The sequence below is a fragment of the Panthera tigris genome, chromosome A1 (assembly GCF_018350195.1).
Source record: "Panthera tigris isolate Pti1 chromosome A1, P.tigris_Pti1_mat1.1, whole genome shotgun sequence".
NCBI classification, from domain to species: domain Eukaryota; kingdom Metazoa; phylum Chordata; class Mammalia; order Carnivora; family Felidae; genus Panthera; species Panthera tigris.
The window spans coordinates 24,466,930-24,490,064 of record NC_056660.1 but is presented as its reverse complement, the minus strand read 5'-3'; the positions used below and the strand labels follow the sequence as shown (position 1 = coordinate 24,490,064).

The 23,135-nt window shown below is 38.4% G+C and overlaps 1 protein-coding gene across 3 annotated transcripts in view; it reads left to right on the top strand.

Moving 5' to 3' along the window:
* The first annotated feature begins 298 nt into the window (after window positions 1–298).
* LRRC63 (leucine rich repeat containing 63) overlaps window positions 299–23,135 on the top strand; it is a 43,025-nt gene continuing 20,188 nt past the window's right edge. The window contains exons 1-5 of one of the 3 annotated variants that reach the window (XM_042972628.1): window positions 299–469; window positions 1,196–1,440; window positions 16,586–17,275; window positions 17,819–17,887; window positions 20,566–20,726. In XM_042972628.1, the coding sequence (XP_042828562.1) occupies window positions 1,356–1,440; window positions 16,586–17,275; window positions 17,819–17,887; window positions 20,566–20,726 (1,005 nt within the window). In that variant the 5' untranslated portion in view covers window positions 299–469; window positions 1,196–1,355. Of the gene's footprint in view, window positions 1,084–1,195; window positions 1,441–16,585; window positions 17,276–17,818; window positions 17,888–20,565; window positions 20,727–23,135 lie in introns of all 3 variants that reach the window. The other 2 variants (XM_007085391.3, XM_042972532.1) reach the window with 2 other exon arrangements.

Genomic DNA, 23,135 nt, shown 5'->3' with positions numbered 1-23,135 from the left:
GAAGGAGAAAAGTAATAACGATTGTCACCACGGGGTTCCGTACAGCAGCGACACACGCAGCGGGCTTCTCCTCCAGCCCCCACCGCCCGCAACCTCCCGGCAGCAGGACACCGCGGCAGAGAGAGAGGCCCGTGGGCGCCGCGCGCGCCGAGCCGTGGGGCGGGGCCGGTTCCGCGGGGCTCGGCGGGCACGCGCCCCGCCCGGCCCCGCCCTCCTCTCCGGCGCCGACGAGTCCCGCGGGCTGGGCGGGTTTATCGGCTTCCGGTTGCTAGGGCCGGTGCCCTTGGCCTCAGGCCAGGCCTTGCGGCGGGGGTGGGGGTCGAGGGTAGTTAATCTAGGTGCTTTCCCGGCGGACTGCTTCTCGCGGGAGACTGCCTTGACCTTTACCTCGCTGCCTCAATTCCGAGGAAAAGATGAAAGAGGAAAAGCCGGTCGTTTTGAGAAGCAGCTGATTGCCTTGAAGGATAGTGTAGGGGTCCAGCGCATCTTCTCCAATAATACGGAAGGAAAATTACCGGCATCAAGGGGGACGTACTAACAGGGACCATACCTTGAGCGCTTGTGTGCAAAGTTATCTTTGGGGGATAAAACGGCCCATTTATGCAGCTCCAGAGCATTCCCTTCCCAACTGTCAACGGAATCCTGATGTGCCAGGCACTTTGATGTTGCCTTGAGAACTTAGCGCATGTTTTGAGCTTCTGGCATTATTTCTAAATTGTACCAATTGGAACAGAGATCCTGGAAAATCTGATTATATTGAAGACCATCTTAGTTTTGGGTTAAAGAGTATGACCCAACTAGTCGTGGTTGAAACTTAAAACAAGTCCTTTTGCAGAAAGAAACCAAGTTACCTGTGAACTGTAAACAGATATTTCGAGTCTTAAGAGGCTATCATGGAGGGATTTCCTTAATCTTTTTGACCAAATCTTTTCCTAAATATGTAAAGCAATAACAGTTTGAAGGTAGAGGTGAAAAAATGAGTGTTATTTTTACTGTTCGGGAAAATCAGTATCTACTAAATGATCTAGCATGGGCAGATTGAACATTTTGCTAATAGGAGAAATTTTAGAATGATCCTGATTGGTAATAGTGTATATATTTTAAAATTGTGTTCGTCATAAACCTAAATTTTATCTAGAGTCTTTCTAGAAGTTTTAAAGAATTTTTTTTTCCTTATCCTCTTTTTCTTTTATAGGAATTCTGCTTGGACTCAGCACAGTATTAGCAAAGAATGATTTTCACTAAAATGTAGATTCTAATGAATTACTTTTCAGCAACAATTCAAACATATTGAAAACCTTTTCAATTCCCGATTAACCAATAGCTGTGAAAAACAGTGTTCATTGTTAGTTAAAATGCAAAACCACCCACAACTACTTCGAAGACCTTTACCTCCAAAACTCCCTAAGCTGCCTTTACCTAAGAAGAGAGTCTATGCAGGTATGTGTATTAATCAGATATGTTATTAAGTTTATTTATTTTTCGTAGAAATTTCTCAGGCTGCACGGTTCAGAACCACAATAGTAAAAAAGACACTCACTAGTAACCGGTAACTTCCAAATGTTTGTTGTGAGAGGATAACATCCAATTCAATTCTACAGTTACAGTTGACCTTCATTATTTGTGGACTCTATGGATGCAAAGTTACCTAACTGCTACAATTATTTCTAACGCCCAAACCAGTACCTTGTGCTGTATGTTATCTTTTTAACTCAACGATATGTCAATGAAGAAGACTTCAGAGCCGTAGAGACAGCTCTTTTTCTTTTTTTTTTTTTAATTTTTTTTTTAATGTTTATTTATTTTTGAGACAGAGAGCATGAGTGGGGTAGGGTCAGAGAGAGAGGGAGACACAGAATCCGAAGCAGGCTCCAGGCTCTGAGCTGTCAGCACAGAGCCCGATGCGGGGCTCTAACTCACGGACCGTGAGATCATGACCTGGGCCGAAGTCAGACGCTTAACCGACTGAGCCATCCAGGCGCCCCTCTTTTTCCTTTTATCATAGGTGAAACTGTATGCAGGAGAATAGTATATATGGTAACTCTCAGTCATTAGTGGATGGATATGAGGCAGGCAGTGCAAACATACATGTTCCCAGCTGACGTCCAATAAGGAAAATGCTCTGCCTTCTTGTTTCAGCTCTCGTACTGTAAACAACTGCCCTTTTCTCACTCTGTTTTCAGTCTTTTTCCTCTGCCATGTTTTAAAATTTTTTGTGCCTTTTGTTGGTGCTTTTGCCATCACCCCCAGGAATAGTGTTCAAGTGCTGTCTGGTGTTCCTGAGCACAAGAAGGCTGCGATGTGCCTTTACAGAGAAAAGCATGCGTTAGTCAAGCTTCCTTCAGGCATGAGTTGCAGTGTTGCTGGCTGTTTGTTCAATGTTAACGAATCAACAATATATGTTAAGTGTCTTTAAATAGAAACACGGGTAAAACAAGATTATGTATTGATTGGTTGCTGATAATGTTGAGACCAGAAGTTTAGAGGAAACTAACCCTATATTTTCCTTAGAAGCAATGGCTCAGTATTGGATAATTCAGTGTTCACTGAGATTTTATAGAACAGAACGGCCACCAATAACAAGAACTGACTGTACTTCTTAGCACAGCGCTAGGAATTGGGGATGTAATAATGAGCAAAAGAGACCTTGTCCATCTTCTTCATTGGTTGCCCTCTGTTTGGATCACATAATCACATAAGTAATTGTCAAATTACACTGCAGTAAAGTGAAGAGGAGTCCCTCGGATAACCAGAACTTTATATAATACCCTTCATCCTCTATTTCTGTATGTGGTATCTTTTGACTCTGTACAGCAATGATAAAAGCATATTTCCACTTCTTTCCCCTTTTCAGTCTCCTCAGTCACCTGATTGTAGTCCATTGTGTTCATTATTTTATAATGTATTTCATTATTTTCGTGTCAACATTTATACTGTTAACATATGCCTAGTCCATTAGTTGATTTCCAATGCTAAATTATTACCTTTGATTCCTGGCTATTAAAGATGTAGAAATCAACATGCCCGTACTACCTCCAATTTCCTATCCCACTTTCCCTTCAGGTTTTGTTATATCATTTCTACATGGTCATTTCTAGAATGTTCTATATTTCTACATTTACAACCTGTTGTGTAACAATAATGCCCACAGTTACGGGGATTTACTGCTCACTACCAGTTCTTTTGTTGTAGTTTTTTCATTCATCTCTTGGTTGAAGTCTATCCTCTAGTACACAGTTCTTGCTATTGACATTTTGGGCTGGAAAATTCTTTTTTGGGGGAGGGGGCTCTCTTGCTTTTTGGCACCTTGGAGGTTCTATGACCTTGACTGTTAATAATCCTATGTTTCCAAAGGCTCTTGGTGGAGTACTTTGCATATAGTAGGTGTTCAAAATATTTGTTGTTGAAATCCATTAATACTTAAAATGACTGAAGTACAGTTTATAAACATGAACAGTCAAACACTGAAATAAAACCCTGAAATGAATATCTAGAATTTGCATAAGATGCTAGATGCCATAGGGAGTTAATGACGTGAGTGATCTGGTCCCTGCCCTTCAGGACATTTTAAGACCTTTAATCAAGTTCTGGAGATGAGATACACATGAAATAAGAACCTTAACAGTATAAAGCAGCATAGAATTTTGTCCAATTAATGGTATAGGCAATAGTAGTTCATACATGTGAGTGAGCACTGGGGCAGGAATGGGGCTTGAACGAAGACTTAAGGAATTAGGAAAAGTGGAGTGAAATATGTTTTACAGAGGAGACTGGTGTACTTTTTTGATGGCAGCGAAGAGTCTCTTGGAAAAGTAGAAATTTAATATACTAGAAAAAAAAACCATGGAGAAATGTGTCAAGAAATAGAGAAGCATGGACTTGAGAAGACAGATGCCATCTCCATTGGGAAGATATCCCTAAACACCACTTCCCCCTTCACCTAGTCAGGGTACCTTCCTTTATGCTCCCATAGTATTCCATGTTTACCCCTACCAAGCATTTGTCCTTCTCTAGTTTAACTGTTTACCTGCCTAGTTTCTACACTTAATGGGGAGATGTTTGATGGCAGTAAGGTTTGTGCTGTGTGACTGTCCCCTCAGCACTGTGGGTACAGCTGGCATGTGATACATGTTAAATGTTTAGTGAATTAACGAGAACGGTAAATATGGGCTACGTTAATCAAGAAAATTGAATTGAGTAAGGTTTTTAGGTAGACTTGGAAAGAAGAGAATGATTTCAACTGGCTAGTGGGAGAAGGTATTCCACGCAGTGTGGTCAACGTAGGAAACGAAATTACAAATGAGCAGTATGGGCTTTGGGATTGTCAGTAATAAATTAGAGTATCTGGGGGTTTCTCCTGGAAACTGACGAATCGTTACACAGCAAGATTAGGTGAAGTGGGTCCAGTTTGCATAGATTTGTTTTTTTAATGTTCATTTATTTATTTTTGAGAGGGAGAGAGAGAGAGGGAAAGCCCACGTTTAGGGGACAGGGAGAGAGAGGGAGAGAGAGAATCCCAAGCAGGCTCCATGCTTAGTTCAGTGCCCAACATAGGGCTGGATCTCACAACTTAGATCATGACCTTAGCCAAACTCAAGAGTCAGAGGCTTAACTGAGCCACCCAGGTGCCCTGGTTTTTTAAAAATGTTTACAGTTCACATAGATAGTTATTCACCAAACTAAGAAGTCTGAATTATCACTGATAAGATTCAGATAATTTGATGAAAACTTTATAAGGCTGCATCAGACAATCAAGGGTGAAGTTAAATTGATGTAGACTAGGATGATGGCAGTGAAAGTTAGAAGAGAAAATCTGGTTTTTTAAAAATGTCACTTAACTAAGAGAGGAGGTTAAAATGCAATAGCCTGCGTGAAAGCACATTATAAGCTATAAAGTCACTGTGTGGTTGTAAGATGTTATAGTACTTGTAATACTTCTCACTTGGTCTGAACTTACTGGCTTGCAGCAACCTGGAACAGTGCCGAATGCCCTAGAATGAGAATCCAGGGATCTGAATTCTGGTCTTAGCTTCAACACTAATATGATGTGTGGCCTTAGGAAGTCATCCAGTCAACGGGTCTTCCCTTTCTATTCTGAAACAGCAGAACTTAATTAGGTCACTGGTTTTCGATCCTAATCTCCACTGTAAACCAAATGAAGAGGGGACATGAATCCATGAGAACAATAGCTCACTTCTTCCGTGATTCTCATGGTAGAAAAGGAAAGGGGAGTGGGATGGGGGATGAAAGGGGTGGGGAATTAGAAACTTTAGAGTTGACATATCTAATTTGAATATAGCCTGGGGTGATTAATTGCATGTGTTAAATGTGAGGAATTAGAAGTATGGCAGACGGAAAAATAACCCCACAAAAGATATTAGCATCCTAACTTCTCAAACCTGTAACGTTATCTTCTATGGCAAAAAAAAAAAAAAAAAGAGAGAGAGAGGAAGAAAAGAAAATGTTATATGGGGTTCCAAATATGATCAAGTTAAGGCTCTTGTGATGAAAGATTATTTTGGATTATTCGGGTGGGCCCAAAATGCAGTCACATGTATCCTTATAAGACAGAAACAGAGATTACACACACACACACACACACACACACACACAGGCAGAGAGAAGACTATGATACGAAGATGGATCAAAGAGAGATTTGAAGGTGCTGGCCTTGAAGATAGGAGTGATGTGGCCACAAGCCATGGCGTGCTGGCAGCCACCAGAAGCTGCAAGAGGCAAGGAATGGATTCTCTACAGGGGAGTCCAGAGAGAACAGGGCCCTGCTGATACCTTGATTTCTGGCTCAGTTATATAACTTTGGACTTCTGGCCTCCAGAGCTGTAAGAGAATAAATTTCTGTTGTTTTATGCCATGAGGTTTGTGGTTATTTGTTACAGCAGCTAGAGGAAACTAATGCAAGAGGAATCTAGGATTCCAGTGTGTGTGTGTGTGTGTGTGTGTGTGTGTGTGTAACTAAATAACAGATGTATCTCTATGAGATAAAGGAGGACAGAAAGTGCTGATGACTTTGGTGTAGACATGACAAGTTTGAGGTGCTTAGGGCTTCCAGACCCAGATTTAGAATTATTACTGTAGATGGAAAATTAGTTACAATTGGGGGAGGGATAATGATAGAATCTTTGGAAGTACTAAGTGGTAAATTGAGAAAGAGAAAGGTTTGCGTAGAGAAGATAAATGGGCAGGGGTAGGAATGAAAAAATGGCTCTCATGAGAGCCAAGGAAAGAGTGATTTCATGGAGAATAGGGTGGATTAAAGTATCGAATGCCAAGAGAAGGTCACATAAAGGTAAATAATAATGTGTACCCGTTAGGTTTAGCAACAAGATATCAACGATCACTTTGTGATAACAGCTTTGGTAGCAGAGGTGGAAAATTCCAGGTCGTTAACGGTTTGAAACGTAAATAGGAGGAAAGTTTCAGTGTCAGCCTCAAAATGTAAAGAGATTGAAAGCGATCACTCATATCCTCATAAGGGGGAAAAGTAAATAAACTGATAATCGGTGACTTTCTTAGATCCATCAGAAAATTCGAGTCACAGAGCAAACCAGCATCCTGAAATCTGGAGAGACAGGCAGCTATAGAGAATCTCAGCTGAGATTGGTTTATTGGGATCAGAAGATACTTAAGCCAGTAAGTGGTAGGAACACTTAAATGCTAATTTTGGCAAATTGCTGGAGGTTGAGTGTGGACTAGCTTGAGAGTTAAAAACTCCTAGGGTCTGGTCTTAGGGGAGCCTCCACACTGCCATGGGTTTTAACTCCAGGAGCCCCACAAGATTCTCATGAAGAGCAGAGAAAAATTTGTTCATCTTTTCCCCAGTATGAGGGAGAAAGTAACCACTGAAACATTCCCAGAGCATGCTTCTGCCCTCTAAAGAAAACTACATCACCAGACCCTTATCTGACCTGGGGTAAGGTCAAGTTAGATAACCCTCTCCCCCTGTAGCCTTTCTGTGTCATGTAAGGGGAAGAAAAAGCTAAGGGTTGTGGAAGCCACAACCCAGGGATTCAGGCCCACTAAAACCCCGAGATTGTTATATAATAAATATATATATGAGGGGGCGCCTGGGTGGCTCAGTCTGTTAAGTGTCTGACTTTGGCTCAGGTCATGAGCTCACGGTTAGTGAGTTCGAGCCTCATGTCGGGCTCTGTGCTGACAGCTCAGAGCCTGCAGCCTGCTTTGGATTCTGTGTCTCCCTCTCTTTCTCTGCCCCTCCCCCGCTATCACTCTGTCTCTCTCAAAAATAAATAAACACTAAAATAAATAAAAATAAATGGGGCACCTGGGTGGCTCAGTCAGTTAAGCGTCCAACTTTGGCTCAGGTCATGCTCTCGCCGTTTGTGAGTTCGAGCTCCACATCGGGCTCTGTGCTGACAGCTCAGAGCCTGGAGCCTGCTTTGGATTCTTTGTCTCCCGCTCTCTCTGCCCCTCCTGTGCTTGAGTTCTGTCTTTCTCTGTCTCTCAATAATGAATAAGCATTAAAAAAAATAATAAATAAATAAAAATAAATACATGAGATTTTTTATAATGAGAATATACAATAATTCCTTTCCCTAATACCTTATCACCACATCAGTAGGGTTCTAATATAAAAAGAGGGGATTACAACTGAAAGAGCTTTAAGATGCAGACTTTATTTAAGAAGGCATCTGTAGGGAAGCACAGAGACAACAAAGGAAGAAAAAAGAAAAACAAGAAAACTAGAAGAAACTTAAATGTCTGACACCAACAGCTACAGTCACCTCCATTCCTATTCCCCAGTACATCGTGCTCAGCTTTTGGCAAAAGAATTACAACTCATGCTTAAAGATTAGAAAAGAACACAGTCTGAAGAGAAAAAGGAAGCATGTAGAACCATACTCAGGACACAGTAACTGAAATTATCAGACAGCAAATTGAAAATAACTGATTGATATATTAAGAACCTTGATGGAAAAAGTAGACAGACAGCATGCAAGAACAGATGAATCATGTAAGGAGGGATATGGAAACTACGGAAAAATCAAGGGAAATGCTTGAAGTAAAAATTACTGCGATGGAAATAAACAGTGCCTTTAATGGGCTCATCAGTAGCCTGGACACGACTGAGAAAAGGATCTGTGAGTTTGACAATAGGCCAGGTGAAAATTCTCAAACTCAAATGCGAGGAGTAAAAAGAATAAACAAAATAACAAAAAAGAATACCAAAAAACCTGTGGGAAAATAACAAAAGACAGGACATACGGGTAATGGAAATACCAGAGGAGAGAAAACAGCCATGAGAGCAGAAGAAATGTTTGAAGTAATAGTGGCTGAGAATTTGCCAAAATTAGTGACAGACCAAACCACAAATCGGGAAGCTCAGGGAACACCTACCAGGATAAACATATTTTAAAAATGCCCTTAGTCATATCTTATTTAAACTGCAGAACACTAAAGACAGAGGGAAACTCTCGAAAGGAGGTGGGGCAGGGGGAGAGGGGAGAAATCCTTACAGAGAAAAAGGATTCAGAATCACATTGGATTTCTTGTCAGAAACATGCAAGCAAGAAAAGAATAAAATGAAAAAGTTAAAAGTGTTGAAAGAAAAAAAAACTCCACCAAAGTAGAATCTGTATTCAAGTGAAATTATCCTTCAAAAACGAAGGAGAGAGGCGCCTGGGTGACTCAGTCGGTTGAACGCTGACTCTTGATTTCAGTTCAGGTCACAATCCCACTGGGGCCGTGGGACCCAGCCCTGCATGGGGGCCCCGTGCTGAGCATGAACTGTGCTTCATGTTCTCTCTCTCTCTCTCTCTCTCTCTCTCTCTCTCTCTCCCTCCCCCTCTGCTCCTCTCCCCACCTTATGCTCTCTCTTAAAAAAAAAAAAAAATGAAGGAGAAATATAGACTTCCTCAGACAAAAACTGTGGGTATTTGTGGCCAGTAGAACTTTTTAGAAGTTCTTTTGTGTTAAAAGAAGAAAAATGATATTGGTCCCAAACTCAGATCTACCTAAAGAAAGGAGGAGCATCAGAGAAGGAAAACTGGAGTGAAATAAAAATTTATTTTTCTTATTCTTCCTTGATCTAATAACTATTTGAATGAATAATAGCCACAATGTATTAGGTGATTACAGCATAAGGATAAATGAAATGAATGGCAGCAACACTATAAAGAATGGGAGAGAGGTCTTGGGAATACTCTGTTAAAAGACACGCACAATACCTGTTAAGTGGCATCCTATTATTTGAAAGCAGACTTAGGGTATGGAAGTGTTGAATTACTACATTGCACACCTGAAACTATTATAACACTGTAGGTTAAATGACTGGAATTAAAGTTAAAAAAAAAGAAAAGAAAGTAGACTTCGATTATTGAAAGGATAATAAAAGAAACTTTTTATTATGAATTAAATATCCTTTCTAAATGCCGCACATCAGACTTGAGTTGTCTTGTTTTTTTGCATAGCGAGATAGTTGTAATTTACAGTTTTGATTCCAATCAATAAAGTACATGCCAATTAAAAAAAAAGAAAATAGACTTAGGTTAACTGTAAATGTATACTATAAACTTCAGGGAAACCACTTAACATTTTTTGTAAAAGAAGCATAATTGATATGCTAAGAGAAGAGAGAAGCTGAGAAACTGAAGGAGAGAAACTGAATGCTTGTAAAATGCTCAACTAAAACCAGAAAAAGAAAAAAAGGAAGGGAATATTAAAAAAAAAAAAGCAGCAGTGCAGTATACATATTTTACATATAACAAAACAACCTATTATAGAGCGAGAGGCAAACCAGAGGAGACTCTTAAATACAGACAACGAACTGAGGGTTGATGGGGGGATGGGGCAGCAAGGAAGATGGGTGATGGGCACTGAGAAGGGCACTTGTTGGGATGAGCACTGGGTGTTGTATGTGAGCGATGAATCACGGGAATCTACTCCCAAAACCAAAAGCATGCTGTATACCCTGTATGTTAGCCAACTTGACCATAAATTATATAAATAAATAAATACATACATAAATACATCAAATAAATAAATAAATAAATAAATAAATAAAACAAACTGTTATAGCAGATAAAAAACAAGACCCAACTATATGTTGTCTACGAGAGACTTACTTTTTAATAAATTATTTGTTTATTTTGAGAGAGAGAGTGCATGGAAGTGGGTGAGGGGCAGAGAGAGAGAGAGAGAGACAGAGAGAGAGAGAGAATTTGAAGCAGGCTCCATGCTCTCAGTGCAGAGTCTGACTTGGGGCTCAGACTCACGAACCATGAGATCATGAACTGAGTCAAAACCAAGAGTCAGACACTTAACCAAATGAGCCACCCAAGCACCCCTACAAGAAACTTACTTGAAATATAAAAACACAGAGAGGTTGAAAGTAAAGGTGTAGAGAAAGACATACCACACTAACAGTAATCAAAAAAATATATAGTAGCTATATTAATTTCAGACAGAGCAGATTTCAGAACAAGAAAAGTTATTAGGGGAAAATAGGAGCAATATTTACGTATAAAGGAGTCAATTCTTTAAAAAGACAACAGTCTTTAACTGACAGGCACCTAAAGGAGAGAGAGGCAAAATCTTTCAGGCAAAAACTGCTAGAGTTGTTTGGAGAAATAGATAAATCCATTGTTATAGTTGGGGAGTTCCACACCCCTTATCAGTAATTAACAGATCTAGGAGGCAGAAAATTAGTAAGGATATAGCTGAACCAAATAGTACCAACAATTGACAGGATCTAATTGACATTTATAGAGCACCTCATCCAACCACAGCAGAAAATATTCTTCTCCCTCACATAAGACACTCATCAAGCTAGACCACATTCTAGGCCATAAAACACACTTAAAAAAAAAACACAGATATTATACAGTGTTTGTTCTCAGAACACAATGGAATTAAACTAAAAATCAGTAACAGAAAGATATGTGGAAATCCAAAAATATTTGGAGATTAAACAACACACTTAAATAGCACATGGGTCAGAGAAGTCACAGAGATATTTTACAATGTTTTTTAACTAAATGGAAATAAAATTACAGCCTATCAAAATATGCAGTGTAAAACAATAGGGCTTAAAAGGTATGTAGAACCTTGAATGCATATTTTAGAAAAAGAAGATTAATCTAAAACAAATACTTTAAACTTTTACTTTAGGAAACTAGAAAAAGGAGAAGAATATAAACCTAGTGCAAGCAGAAGAAAATAAATAATAATTAGAGCAGAAATTAAGTTGAAAAAAGAAAATCAATTGAGAAAATCAACAAAACCAAAAGCTAGTTCTATGGAAAGATTAATAAAATTGATAAAACCCTAACAAGGCTATCTAAGAAAAAAGAGAGAAGAAATAAATTACTGCTATCAGAGATGAAAGAGGGTTCATTGCTTCTGAGTCTATGGACATTAAAAAAAAAAAAAAGATAAAGAAATATTATGAACAACTCTAGGTCCATACATTTGGTAACAGATAAAAGGGACAGATTCTTTCGAAGACATAAACTACCAAAACTCACACAAAGTAAAATATATAATCTGCTATAAATAATGTTTATATTTATAAATAATTTATTACTTTATAGGCTTGTATAGGCCTATTTTAAGAAATTGAATCAGTAATAACTTTGCAGAATAGAGAGCACCAGGCCCAGATAGTCAGTGGTGAATTCTACCAAACATTTAAAGAGTAAATGATATCCATTCTCTACAAACTATTCCAGAAGATAGACGCAGAGAGAACACTTCCTAAATCATTCTGTGAGAGCAGTATACCCTAATACCAACACCAGACAAAGAATTTACAAGAAAACTACATATAAATATCACCCGTGAACATAGGTGCCAAAATCCTCCACAAAATTTTAGCAAATTGAATTCAACAATGTATAAAAATAATCACACATCATGACCAAGTGGAATTTATTCTAGATATGCAAGACTGGTTCAACACTCAAAAATCAGTTAATGTCACCCATCATATAAATAGCCTAAAGAAGAAAAATCACATGATCACATCAGTAGATATAGAAAATCCATCTGTCAAAATCCAGCATGCCTTCATGAAGTAATTCTCAGCAAACTAAGAATAGATGAGAACTTTCTCAACTTGATAAAGAAGATCTACCCCAAATCCCACAGCTAACAACATCTTTAATGGTGAGAAACTAGATGCTTTCCCCCTAAGATGACAAAGGATGTCCCCTCTCACCACTGCTATTCAGCAATTGTACTAAAAAATCCTAGCTAATGCAATAGGACAAGAAAATGAAATAAAAGCTGTACAAGTTGAGAAGAAAGAAATAAAACTACCTTTATTCTATGTAGAAAATCCCAAAGAATCAACAAAAGAACTCTTGGAAATAAAAAACAGTTATAGCAATGTTACAAGATACAAGATTAATATACCCAAATCAATTGCTTTCCTATATACCAGCAACAGTTAGAATGTGAAATTCAAAACACTACAACTTACTTTAGTATCAAAACACACTACAATTGGGGCGCCTGGGTGGCTCAGTTGGTTAAGCATCTGACTCCGGCTCAGGTCATGATCTCACAGTCTGTGAGTTTGAGCCCCGCGTCGGGCTCTGTGCTGGCAGCTCAGAGTCTGGAGCCTGCTTCAGATTCTGTGTCTTCCTCTCTCTGCCTCTCCCCTGCTCATGCTCTGTCTCTCTCTGTCTCAAAAATAAATAAAAACACTAAAAAAAATGTTTTTAAACACACTAGAATTAATTTAGGCATAAAGCTAATAATGTATTATAGGATTTATATGCATAAAACTACCAAATTGTGATAAAAGAAATAAAAAATATATAAATAAATGGAAAGGTATTTCATCTTCATGAATAGGAAGATTCAATATTGTTAAACTTGATCTACAGATTCAAAGAAATCTCAGCCAAAATACGAGCAAGTTATTTAGTGTGTATTGACAAAATTATTCTAAAGTTTATATGTAAAGGAAAAACACAATACCAAATACAATACTGAAGAAGAGGAAGGAAGTAAAATTGTCACCACTCAATTTCAAGATTTTAAAGTAATACAGTGTTGTATTGGCAAAATAAAGGACAAATAGATCAATGGATGAAAACAGAGAGCCAAGAAATAGATATACACAAATATAGTCAACTGATCTTTGACAAAAGAACAAAGAACAAAGGTATAGTCTTTTCAGTGAATGGTCCTGGAACAAATTAACTAGGTACCAACATGCAAAAAAAAAAAAAAAAAAAAAAAAAAAAAAAAAAAAATTAATCTAGACCAGACCTTATACCTTTCACAAAAATAAACACAAAAGAAGCATAGACCTAAATGTACAAATGCAAAACACTAAAACGTCTAGAATATAACACAGGAGAAAATCTAGGTGACCATGGATTTGGCAATGACTTTTTAGATATGACACCAAAGGAACAGTCCATGAAATTGAAGATTTATCAGGTTTATATTTCCGTCTGTTTCTTTTGGAACATTCCCTTATGCATTAAATAGAAATAAAACAATACAATAATAAAAAAGAACAACCCATGAAAGAAAAAATTGGTAAGTTGAACTTCATTAAAATTAAAAACTTCTACTCTGTGAAAGACATCGTTAAAAGAGTAAGAAGACAAGCCACACACTGGCAGAAAATATTTACAAAACACATATCTGATAAAGGACTTTCTATCCCAAATTAATGATCTCTTAAATAATAAGAAAAGAACCTAATTAAAAAGTGGTCTAGGGGCACCTGGGTGGCTCAGTCGGTTGAGTGACTCTTGATCTCAGCTCAGGTCATGATCCTGGGTTCTTGGGGTGGAGCCCCACTGAGTGTGAAGCCTGCTTGGGATTCTATCTTTCTTCCTCTGCCCCTCTCCCCTGCTTGTGTGCACACACACACACTCTCTCTAAAATAATAATAATAATAATAATAAATAATAACAATAATAATAATAAAAGTGAGCTAAATATCTGAAATGTCACTTCACTGAAGATATCCAGAAAGCAAATAAGCATAGGAAAAAATGCTTAACACTAAACGTTAAAAAAAATTTTTTTTTTAAAAAGGAGGGGGGCGCCTGGGTGGCTCGGTCGGTTGAGTGTCCAACTAAGGCTCAGGTCATGATCTCGCAGTTCTTGGGTTTGAGCCCTGCATCAGGCTCTGTGATGACAGCTCAGAGCCTGGAGTCTGCTTCAGATTCTGTGTCTCCCTCTCTCTCTGCCCTTAACCCGCTAGTGTTCTGTCTCTCTCTGTCTCTCAAAAATGAATAAAAATGTTTAAAAAAAGTTTTTTAAGAAAAAATGCTTAACGCCGAAAAAAGAAAGAAATTTAAGAAAAAAAGATAAAAAATGCTTAATATTTGCATTTGTCATTAGAGACTGCAAATTAAACCAACAATGAGATACCACTGCATACCTCTTAGAATAGTTAAAATACACAACACTGACACCACCAAATTCTGGAGAAGAGCAAAACAAACCCCTCTTATTTATTCAAGGCTACATACTGCATGATTCCAACCACTGTAGTATTTTCGAAAAGGCAAAACAATAACATGGTAAAAACTAAAAAATCAGGGGTTGCCAGAAATTTGTTTAGAGAGAGAAGTGTTGAATAGGTGAAGCACAGGGGAATTTTAAGGTGGTAAAATGATTTTTTATGATACTGTAATAGTGGATGCATGGCATTACACATTTGTCCAAATCTATGGAAATGTACAACACAGAGAATGAACCCTAATGTCAAGTATGGACTTGAATTAATTGTATGTCAACATTGGTTCATCAATTATAATAAATGTACTCACCAATCAGGATGTTAATAATAGATAAAATTGTAGGGGGGAATATATAGGAATTGTATTCTTGCTCAAGTATTTTCATATCTAAAATTGTTCTAAAAAGAAAGACTATTAATTAAAAGTTACAGACTAAATAAAGTGAAACAGCAAAGAGAACAGAGAGGAGAAGACATCAAATTGAGTGTCAGTTACTTCACACTCCAGAAGGATAAATATGGTGAGACTGTGGTGGTTGGAAGGAGTTCTGGAGTTTGTTGAGGATTTTGCTTGCGTTATTATGTTTTATTTTAATATGGGAGAGAGGGAAAAAAGTTGAATGATGGTGTGACCATTTTTCTTGAATGAGCTAGTTTTTATTAGTTCCATACAAGCAGGAAGCAAACATTCTTATTCTCCCACTAGTGCCCTTCAAACTCACCCGGGACACACAGCTTTCCTCCAAGGCTTTTCTAGTCAACTTCACCTCTTAGCCTTGTTTCCTTTTCAGATATTAAACGAATATTTCAATCTGAATCATTACTTTTATCTGGCCTGCCCCTTCCCCCAGCTCAGACTAGGTCTGCAAATTTTTAGACACGCCAGAGGACACAGGGGCGTGACAAGGTCTTCCACCTGGCTCTTTACTTCTTTCCCCCAACTTATGGTTTCTGCTCCTCCATAAGTGGGGCTAGGGATGGAGAAGAGTTAAGGAGAGTTAAAAACTAGGCGTCAGTCTCTGTACCCCCTGAAATGCCAGGAGATACAGGTCAAGGAGTTTCAAGGATTCTCTTGCCTTGCTCCAGTTGGAACCCAGGACTGGGTGGGCTGATCCCTTTTTGCTACTCTGTAAGTATTAGTGGGGGAGGTGAGTAGAGGAATGATATGTTATTTTCTCCTCCTGGCATACATTCCTGCTCTCTAAATGGTTCTCTGAGAATTCTGGTCACATTGTTTGAGGTTGGGGAAAAATCATCCTCTTCCACCCACCACAAGGAGGGGAAGATTGAGGAAACACATAGCACTCCAATAACTCTATCCAGGAGAATTCCTCTCTCTACACTCAGGTCAGACTCCAGCCATCTCTTATACGTAGACAGCAGATGGATGAGACCTGGATTTGTTTTGGCATCTCTTTGCAAGCCTTGCCTTGAAGAATCTATTATCTCTTCTTTAGAAGGTAGAAGTCTTCATCATTTAGTACTCAACTGAGACAATGGAAAAGAGTCATTTGACATTCTGTCCTGTAGGAAAGAGAAAGCATATTTGGTGTGGTGAGGTACCGAAGAACACAGGCATTGTGTGTTTTCTGGACCTAGGAGAGAAAAGAACATTTACCTTTTAACCTAACTGAACCTGTAGTATGTTGTACCCAGCATCAGGATGTTATCGTTTCAAAAGACACATTGGTCTGACATTTGGCGTTGAAAAGAATTGTGAGTCTTTGCTCAAGGAAGTTTCAATGAGGAAGGGATAATGAGAAATGATAAATAACAAAACTTCATCAAAATAATATTTACCCATTTTATTTCCAGTTTTAGTAGCAACTGGTCAAAAAATTACCTTTATACCCTTTCTTCTATCAATTCTGTTCTTCCAAGAGTCTCTCCCTACCCTTTCTAAATCTAATACAATTTAGTCTTTTCTCATTTCCATTTGATTACTCAAACTTTACCCCAGTCAGTTAAACAAAAGTCCTCATAGCTGAGCAGGTATATGCAGAAATTTTTAGAAGGTGAAAGAGGGGTGAGCATGAACGTTAAGACATTAAATTTTGTCCCTGGTACCTTGATAAATATAAACTAATTGTGCCTTTTTTTTTTTTTCTGGTTTAGCCAAGACTGGTAAAGCTAAGCCAAAACGTATGACGTTTACTCCAGACGAAACCACTTCAACTGAAAGAAAGAAAACTAGTTTTCCTGATGTTTCAAGAGATCGATCACAAACCCCTATCAGTATCCAAAATCTCTCTCTTGATCATCATGTACAAGAAAGAGTGACGACTATTTCAATACCAAGAAAATATTTTAACAGGGTCTATTGGCACATTCCAGAGACTGCTACCGGTTGCATATTTTTTCCAAGCTGTCATTCAGCCTCAAGTCGAGTTTTTGGGAAAGAAACAAGCCAAACGGAAACTTCAAGAAAATCAAAACGAGAAGTGTCAAAAAGAAAAAATATTTATGTTGATAACATGTTCAAAGACATTCTGATTCTCTCCTCAGAGTTCTCCAGACCTGCAAGTGCACCTTCCCCAGTTATTACTCCCAAACCCAAGGAAGTTCTCTCTGAGTATCCACCTTTATCAAAGAATAAAACCTTTATTTTTAAGCAGGCTCTGATAGATTTAAGTGAAACAGGGCCAAGCCCTCCACCAAGAAGTGTGCCTGTTAAAGCAGAAAGACAGTGGTCTGAACGTTTAAAGCAAAATACTGCGGTGGTACTAACTATTAGTAATTTTCCAGGTCCCATCGCCCTACCAACACCAGTTTTGCCAAGAAAACCTCGAAGACAGTCTTTGTTAGGTAAATCCATGTTTAAAATGATACGTGTTCAAAATGGGCATTTGGATTATTTACATTTTTTCCTATCACAAATAATGCATGCTTTGTAATAATGGGGTCAAGTGGACCAAAGGGAAGAGAAGGCACGCGAGCGAAGGTTGCTTTCCCCTTGGGTTTGCAGGTTGGGATGGCGGGATCACTTTCTGCCTATGCATACATTCAATATACGATCCAGAAAGAGGTAACAGAAGTATTGACCTTGAGGATCTGCCAAGGTCAAACTGGGTGCTCTACCCAGATGGCGGTAGTGGGAACCAGATGAGGAAGCCCAAAGGATCAGAAAAGTCAACATAAAAGAGGAGTGGGAATGAACAGTCATTCAGAAGGCGATCAAGATGAACTCTAGAAGCAGAATGCCAGTGTGGACGGAGCCCTTCACGGGCACGGTTCCGTGGACAATCCAAATTCATTAAAAGATGAACAATTATAATGAAATCATAACACCCTGAACATGAGTGTTCACAAGTATCCAAAAAGTTGTTTCATTTTTTTTCTTTTTTCTAGAAACTCAAGTAACAGAATCCGACAATGTGGAAAGCACGTCAAGGCAAAGCGTGTCAAACCTGACAGAAGGTAAACACTAGGCGTATTTCATTCTTTAAAAAAACTGTATATAAGTTTATCTCTCTACAGAAGTATTCATGATTTTGTGTTGGTGTATGTGTGTGGGGTTCACACATATGTCTCACCTCATTTTCAGCTCTTTAAGCCATTTGCTCAGCAACTATGTTTGACGTATTGACTATAAGTCATAGTTTGTACTGATGCTGGGAACATAAAAGCTGGAGCATTTTTAATCTGGGTAGGTGAGATAAATATGCAACAATGAAAGGTAACTACTTTCCATGTGCCAGGCACTGTTCTAAGTGCTTTAACTTTAGTTACCTAGAAAAAACAAATGAAAAATCATCTCTTTTTTTCTAATGTTTATTTTTGAGAGAGAGGGAGAGAGAGACACAAAGCGTGAGCAGGGGAGGGGCAGAGAGAGAGAGAGAGAGACATAGAGAATCTGAAACACGCTCCAGGCTCTGAGCTGTCAGCACAGAGCCGACATGGTGCTTGAACTCATGAACCGTGAGATCATGACCTGAGCCAAAGTCGGATGCTTAACTGACAGAGCCGCCCAGGAGCCCCCATATCCGCTGATTTCTAAGCTGTGCATGTGCAGGACAGTACTCTAAGAAACACAGCAAAAAACATCAGCAGAGAAGCTACGAGAAGTGAGCATGCATGGGAGACAGTTATTGAAGTTAAAGCTCTGCCAAGATGCAGGGGCCTTGTAAACACATGGGGCTTTTAGTTGAAGACCCAGAGGACCCATGCCTTAGAAATAAGGATGATGTAGGGCGCCTGGGTGGCGCAGTCGGTTAAGCGTCCGACTTCAGCCAGGTCACGATCTCGCGGTCCGTGAGTTCGAGCCCCGCGTCAGGCTCTGGGCTGATGGCTTGGAGCCTGGAGCCTGTTTCCGATTCTGTGTCTCCCTCTCTCTCTGCCCCTCCCCCGTTCATGCTCTGTCTCTCTCTGTCCCAAAAATAAAAAAAAAAAAAAAAAAAAAAGTTGAAAAAAGAAATAAGGATGATGTTTTAGAAAAAAGTACAAAACTAAAATAGATTATCCCTAGCAAAGCTCAAAACCAGTCCCTAATGAATCAAAGTGATACTTTTTCCACTTTTCTTTCAATCAAAGAAAATTTAACACTTGTTGGAGAAATATGGCGTTATCTGGACCCTTTAAAATTTTCATACACAATATCCAGCATTAAATTAAAAAATCACAAGTCATCCTATAAAAACAGGATAAAATGTCTGAAGATCTGTAGAAAGAAAAAAGGCAAGAGAAACAGACACATAGAATCAGATACCAAAGTTTTCAAAGAGGGATTTTAAAAATAATTGTGATGACTATGTTTAAGAAAGGAAAGAATGAGTTAGAGAATTTTACCAGAGAACTAGAAGTTTTGTTTTTAAAAATGGGAGTCAAATAAAATTCTAGAGCAGAAGAAATAACCAAGGAATGATTCAGTTAATGATTAAACACAGAAGGCTCCAATGATAGGACTTTCTCTTTTTCCCAGGTCATCAGCCGAAACAAATCATGCTGCCATTTCTGATTTGTTGACTTTGTCCCACTCTGGCGGTCCCCTTTTGAAAGTTTCCAGAGCCTTCAGGGATCCATCAGGGCATTTCTATTTTTTTCTCCACCTGAATTCCCATTTCCATTCCAAAACCAATGCTTGGGCCTAGTCCATGGGGATGGGTGGGCTGGGAACAGCACAGAGACCTAGGTCTTAACTCGCTCTCCTTTCCTTCTTGATCCACTCTCTCTCCCAAGACAACGACTCTCTCTATCATATCATACATCTCTCTTGATGCTGCAGTTACCTTTCACATCTACTGATCTGAGATGGGCACACAGGGCCTATTTTGGCAGCTAGAAACTGAACATTGCTTTCTTTGGTCTAGGATGCATGATTTCCTTTCACTGAAGCCATGGCCTAAGGCTTTCCGAGATTGTAAAATATGTTGCTGCAAATAATACAGCAAGAATGGCCATGAATGTAAAATATATGTTCCGAGGTCACAAAATATTTTCCTGCTGCATTTGGGTTTATACTTGAATAGGCCGTTTCTGAAGGTGAAACCCGCGAGGGTCATGAGGAAGTAAATTTAGATGCTCTTTGTTTGACTAACTTCTAAGTTGTTTGGATTTTTTTTCTTTTTTTGTGTGGGGTCTCCAAACGGAGACAAGAAAGCCGAATTATATAAGGCCCTTGAAACACAGCAAGGGTGTCCCTTGCGAGGTGATCTCTATCTGACTTACGATTATGTGATGTCCTTTATTAGTTTTGTGAAGCAAGAAGTTGCTTATGTAATTCGTAGTAAAAGTTTTGAAAATATTTGTACACATAACACAAAAAGACTGAGATTGATAGAATCTAAGTTATCTGGAGAGAAATCTATGAGCATACGGTTTTCCTTTGGAAAGGCAAAGGTGCCAGCTAATATTTGAAACACAGACACACATGCACACACACACACACACACACACACACACACACACACAACAAAGCCCAGTTTAGCAAATAGAACCAGTGGGACTAGGTTAGTAAAGGCTCAGAGCACTCTCTCCCAGAGGATGTACACAGCTAACCTACTTACCATGATTCACTGTGACCGTAATATAAATACCTCTTAACTTTCATTCTAAGTGCTAATGCATTTAGGTCTCATTTTTTTCTCCTGTTTATTTAGGTATCGTTAACATTAAACCTATAAAAAGAGAGGAGTCACATGTGATACGGGGTGAAGGTTTTAAGACTATTAATGCAACACGATATGAAACAATAATAGCCATGACCAACCTAGCCATAATTAACTGTCAAATACATGGAAGAAATGCACTTAATCTTAAGGTATGCTACATCTTTTTAATGGCAATTTCTTTTCAAATCAGCCATTATTCTTGCTCTAGGTTTCTTAACTTTGGTTAGTTTCCACGGTATTGAAGGGAGCCTTCCTGTTACAATAGAGATTTTCCAGGAACGCATGCAAATTTATCTCTAAACCTATGTCCTAGTTTGCCTTCATTCCAGTTTTGTAAAATGTTAAGATCCAAAGAAATTATAGTGTATTTTCATTATCTGGCGTGAGTAAAAAAAAGTGAGATTCAGAATTATCATATTTTGAAGTTATGGGCAATCTTTGGCCCTTGTGCCACATCTAGCAACAGGCTAAATTTTCACTGAACACAAGCCTGGTGTGATGAACAGCGATAATAATAGTTGCCATTTATTAAGGACCCACTCTGTGCAAAGCAAATGTTACTCTTAAATCTTACAATTCAGCCGAATAGGTATTATAATCTGCGGTTTACAGTTAGGAGCACTGAAGCCCAATGAAAATAAGACCATCCAGCCAGCAAGTAGCAGAGCCTTAGGTTTGAAGTCAGAGCTCTTTGACCTCAAGATCTAGGTTTCATTTAAAAATGTATTTCGAAATAAGTTCAAACTCATAGAAAACTTGCAAAAATAGGAAAAGCGACAAGAGAGTTTCTTGGGGGAAGGTAGGGCATTCAAAAAGGCCTATGGATACTGGGGAATTTAGAAAGCTATGTGCATGGCCAGGGCAGGACGCATTCTAGAGAAGATCCCATGCAATCACTACCTTTTAATGACCTGGCTAAGCATTGAAAGGGTGCCCTTGCGTAGAGCCAATCTGAAAAGACTGGAAGAAATATTATTCTCTCTCTACTCCTGTCCTGTTGTACAAGGAAATCTCTGTCAAAACACTAACTGAACACTAGCCAACAGAGCAGAGATTTCAAACACAACACATGAAAAATTATAGACTTCACGAAAACAATTAAGAAAAATCACTAAACCAACAGCTACAGCCCACAGCAAGTAAAATTTAAAAAAAATAATGGAAAGGGGGAATAATATGATTTTTAGAGTTACCACATTATAATATGCAACTGTTCAGTTTTCAACAAAAAATATGGAATATGTGACAAAACAAGAAATGTGGCCAGTCACAGCAGAAATTAATAGAAACTGTTTCTGAGGAAGCACAGACATTGGACTTACTAGGGGGGAAAAACCTTTATATCAACTGTCTTAAGTATTCTGAAGTAGCTAAAAACAAAACAAACAAACAAAAAACAGAAGAATGATATGTGAGCAGAGATTTATCAATAAAGAGATAGAAATTACAAAGAAGAACCAAAAAGTAGTTATGGAACTGAAAAATACAATAACCTCACTGGAAGCTTTCAATTGTAGGTTTGAGCAGGCACGAGAAAGAATCAGAGAACTGGAAGATAGGTCAATTGAAATAATCAAATATGATGAACAGAAAGAAGAAGAAGAGGAAGAAGAAAGAGAAGGAGGAGAAAGAAGAAAGAAAAATGAACAGAGGCCAAGGGACCAATCAGACACCACCAAGTGTACCAAGTAATGGAAGTCCTAGAAAAAGAAGAGAAAGAAACGGGCAGAAAGAACATTTGAAGACATAATGGCCAAAACCTCCCCAGATTGATTAAAGGTACAAATCTGTAGATCTCAGAAGCTTGACAAATTCCAAAAGGATAAACACGGACAGTTTCACATTGAAACACATTGTAATCTGTCAAAAGCTAGAGAAAATCTTGAGAACAGCAAGGCAGGAATGATTTGTCATGCATAAGGGATGCTCAAACTTGATAGCCAATTTGTCATCAGAAACCATGGAAGTCAGAAAGGAATGGGATGACATTTTTAAAGTGAAGAAAGAAAAGCAATCTCTCAACCAAGAATCCTATATCCAGCAAAACTATCTTTCAAAAACTAGATGACAAATTAAGATGTTCCAAGATAAACAAAAGCTGAGGGAGTTTGTTATTAGTACACCTGCCCTATATGAAATGCCGAAGAGAATTCTTTAGTCTGCAACGAAAAGATATTAGACAGGAACTCAAAACCTGAAAAAGAAATAAAATCTGGTAAAGGTAACTACATAGGTACATATAAAACCCAGAATTGTTCTATTTTTGGTTTTCAACACTTCTTTTTATGTCCTATGTTATTTAAAAGACAAATGCATAAAACAATAGTTATCAATATATGTTAATGGACACACAATGTAGAAAGATGTCATTTTTGATGAAACAACAAGGACAGGGGTAGATGTGTATAGGAACAAAGATTTTTTTGTGCTATTGAAGTTAACGTGGTATCAGTCCAAACTAGATTGTTATAAATTTAAGATGCCAACTATAATCTCCATGGTAACAACTATTAAGAAACTGTCTTAAAAATATACCACAAAAGAGAACAAGACAAGAA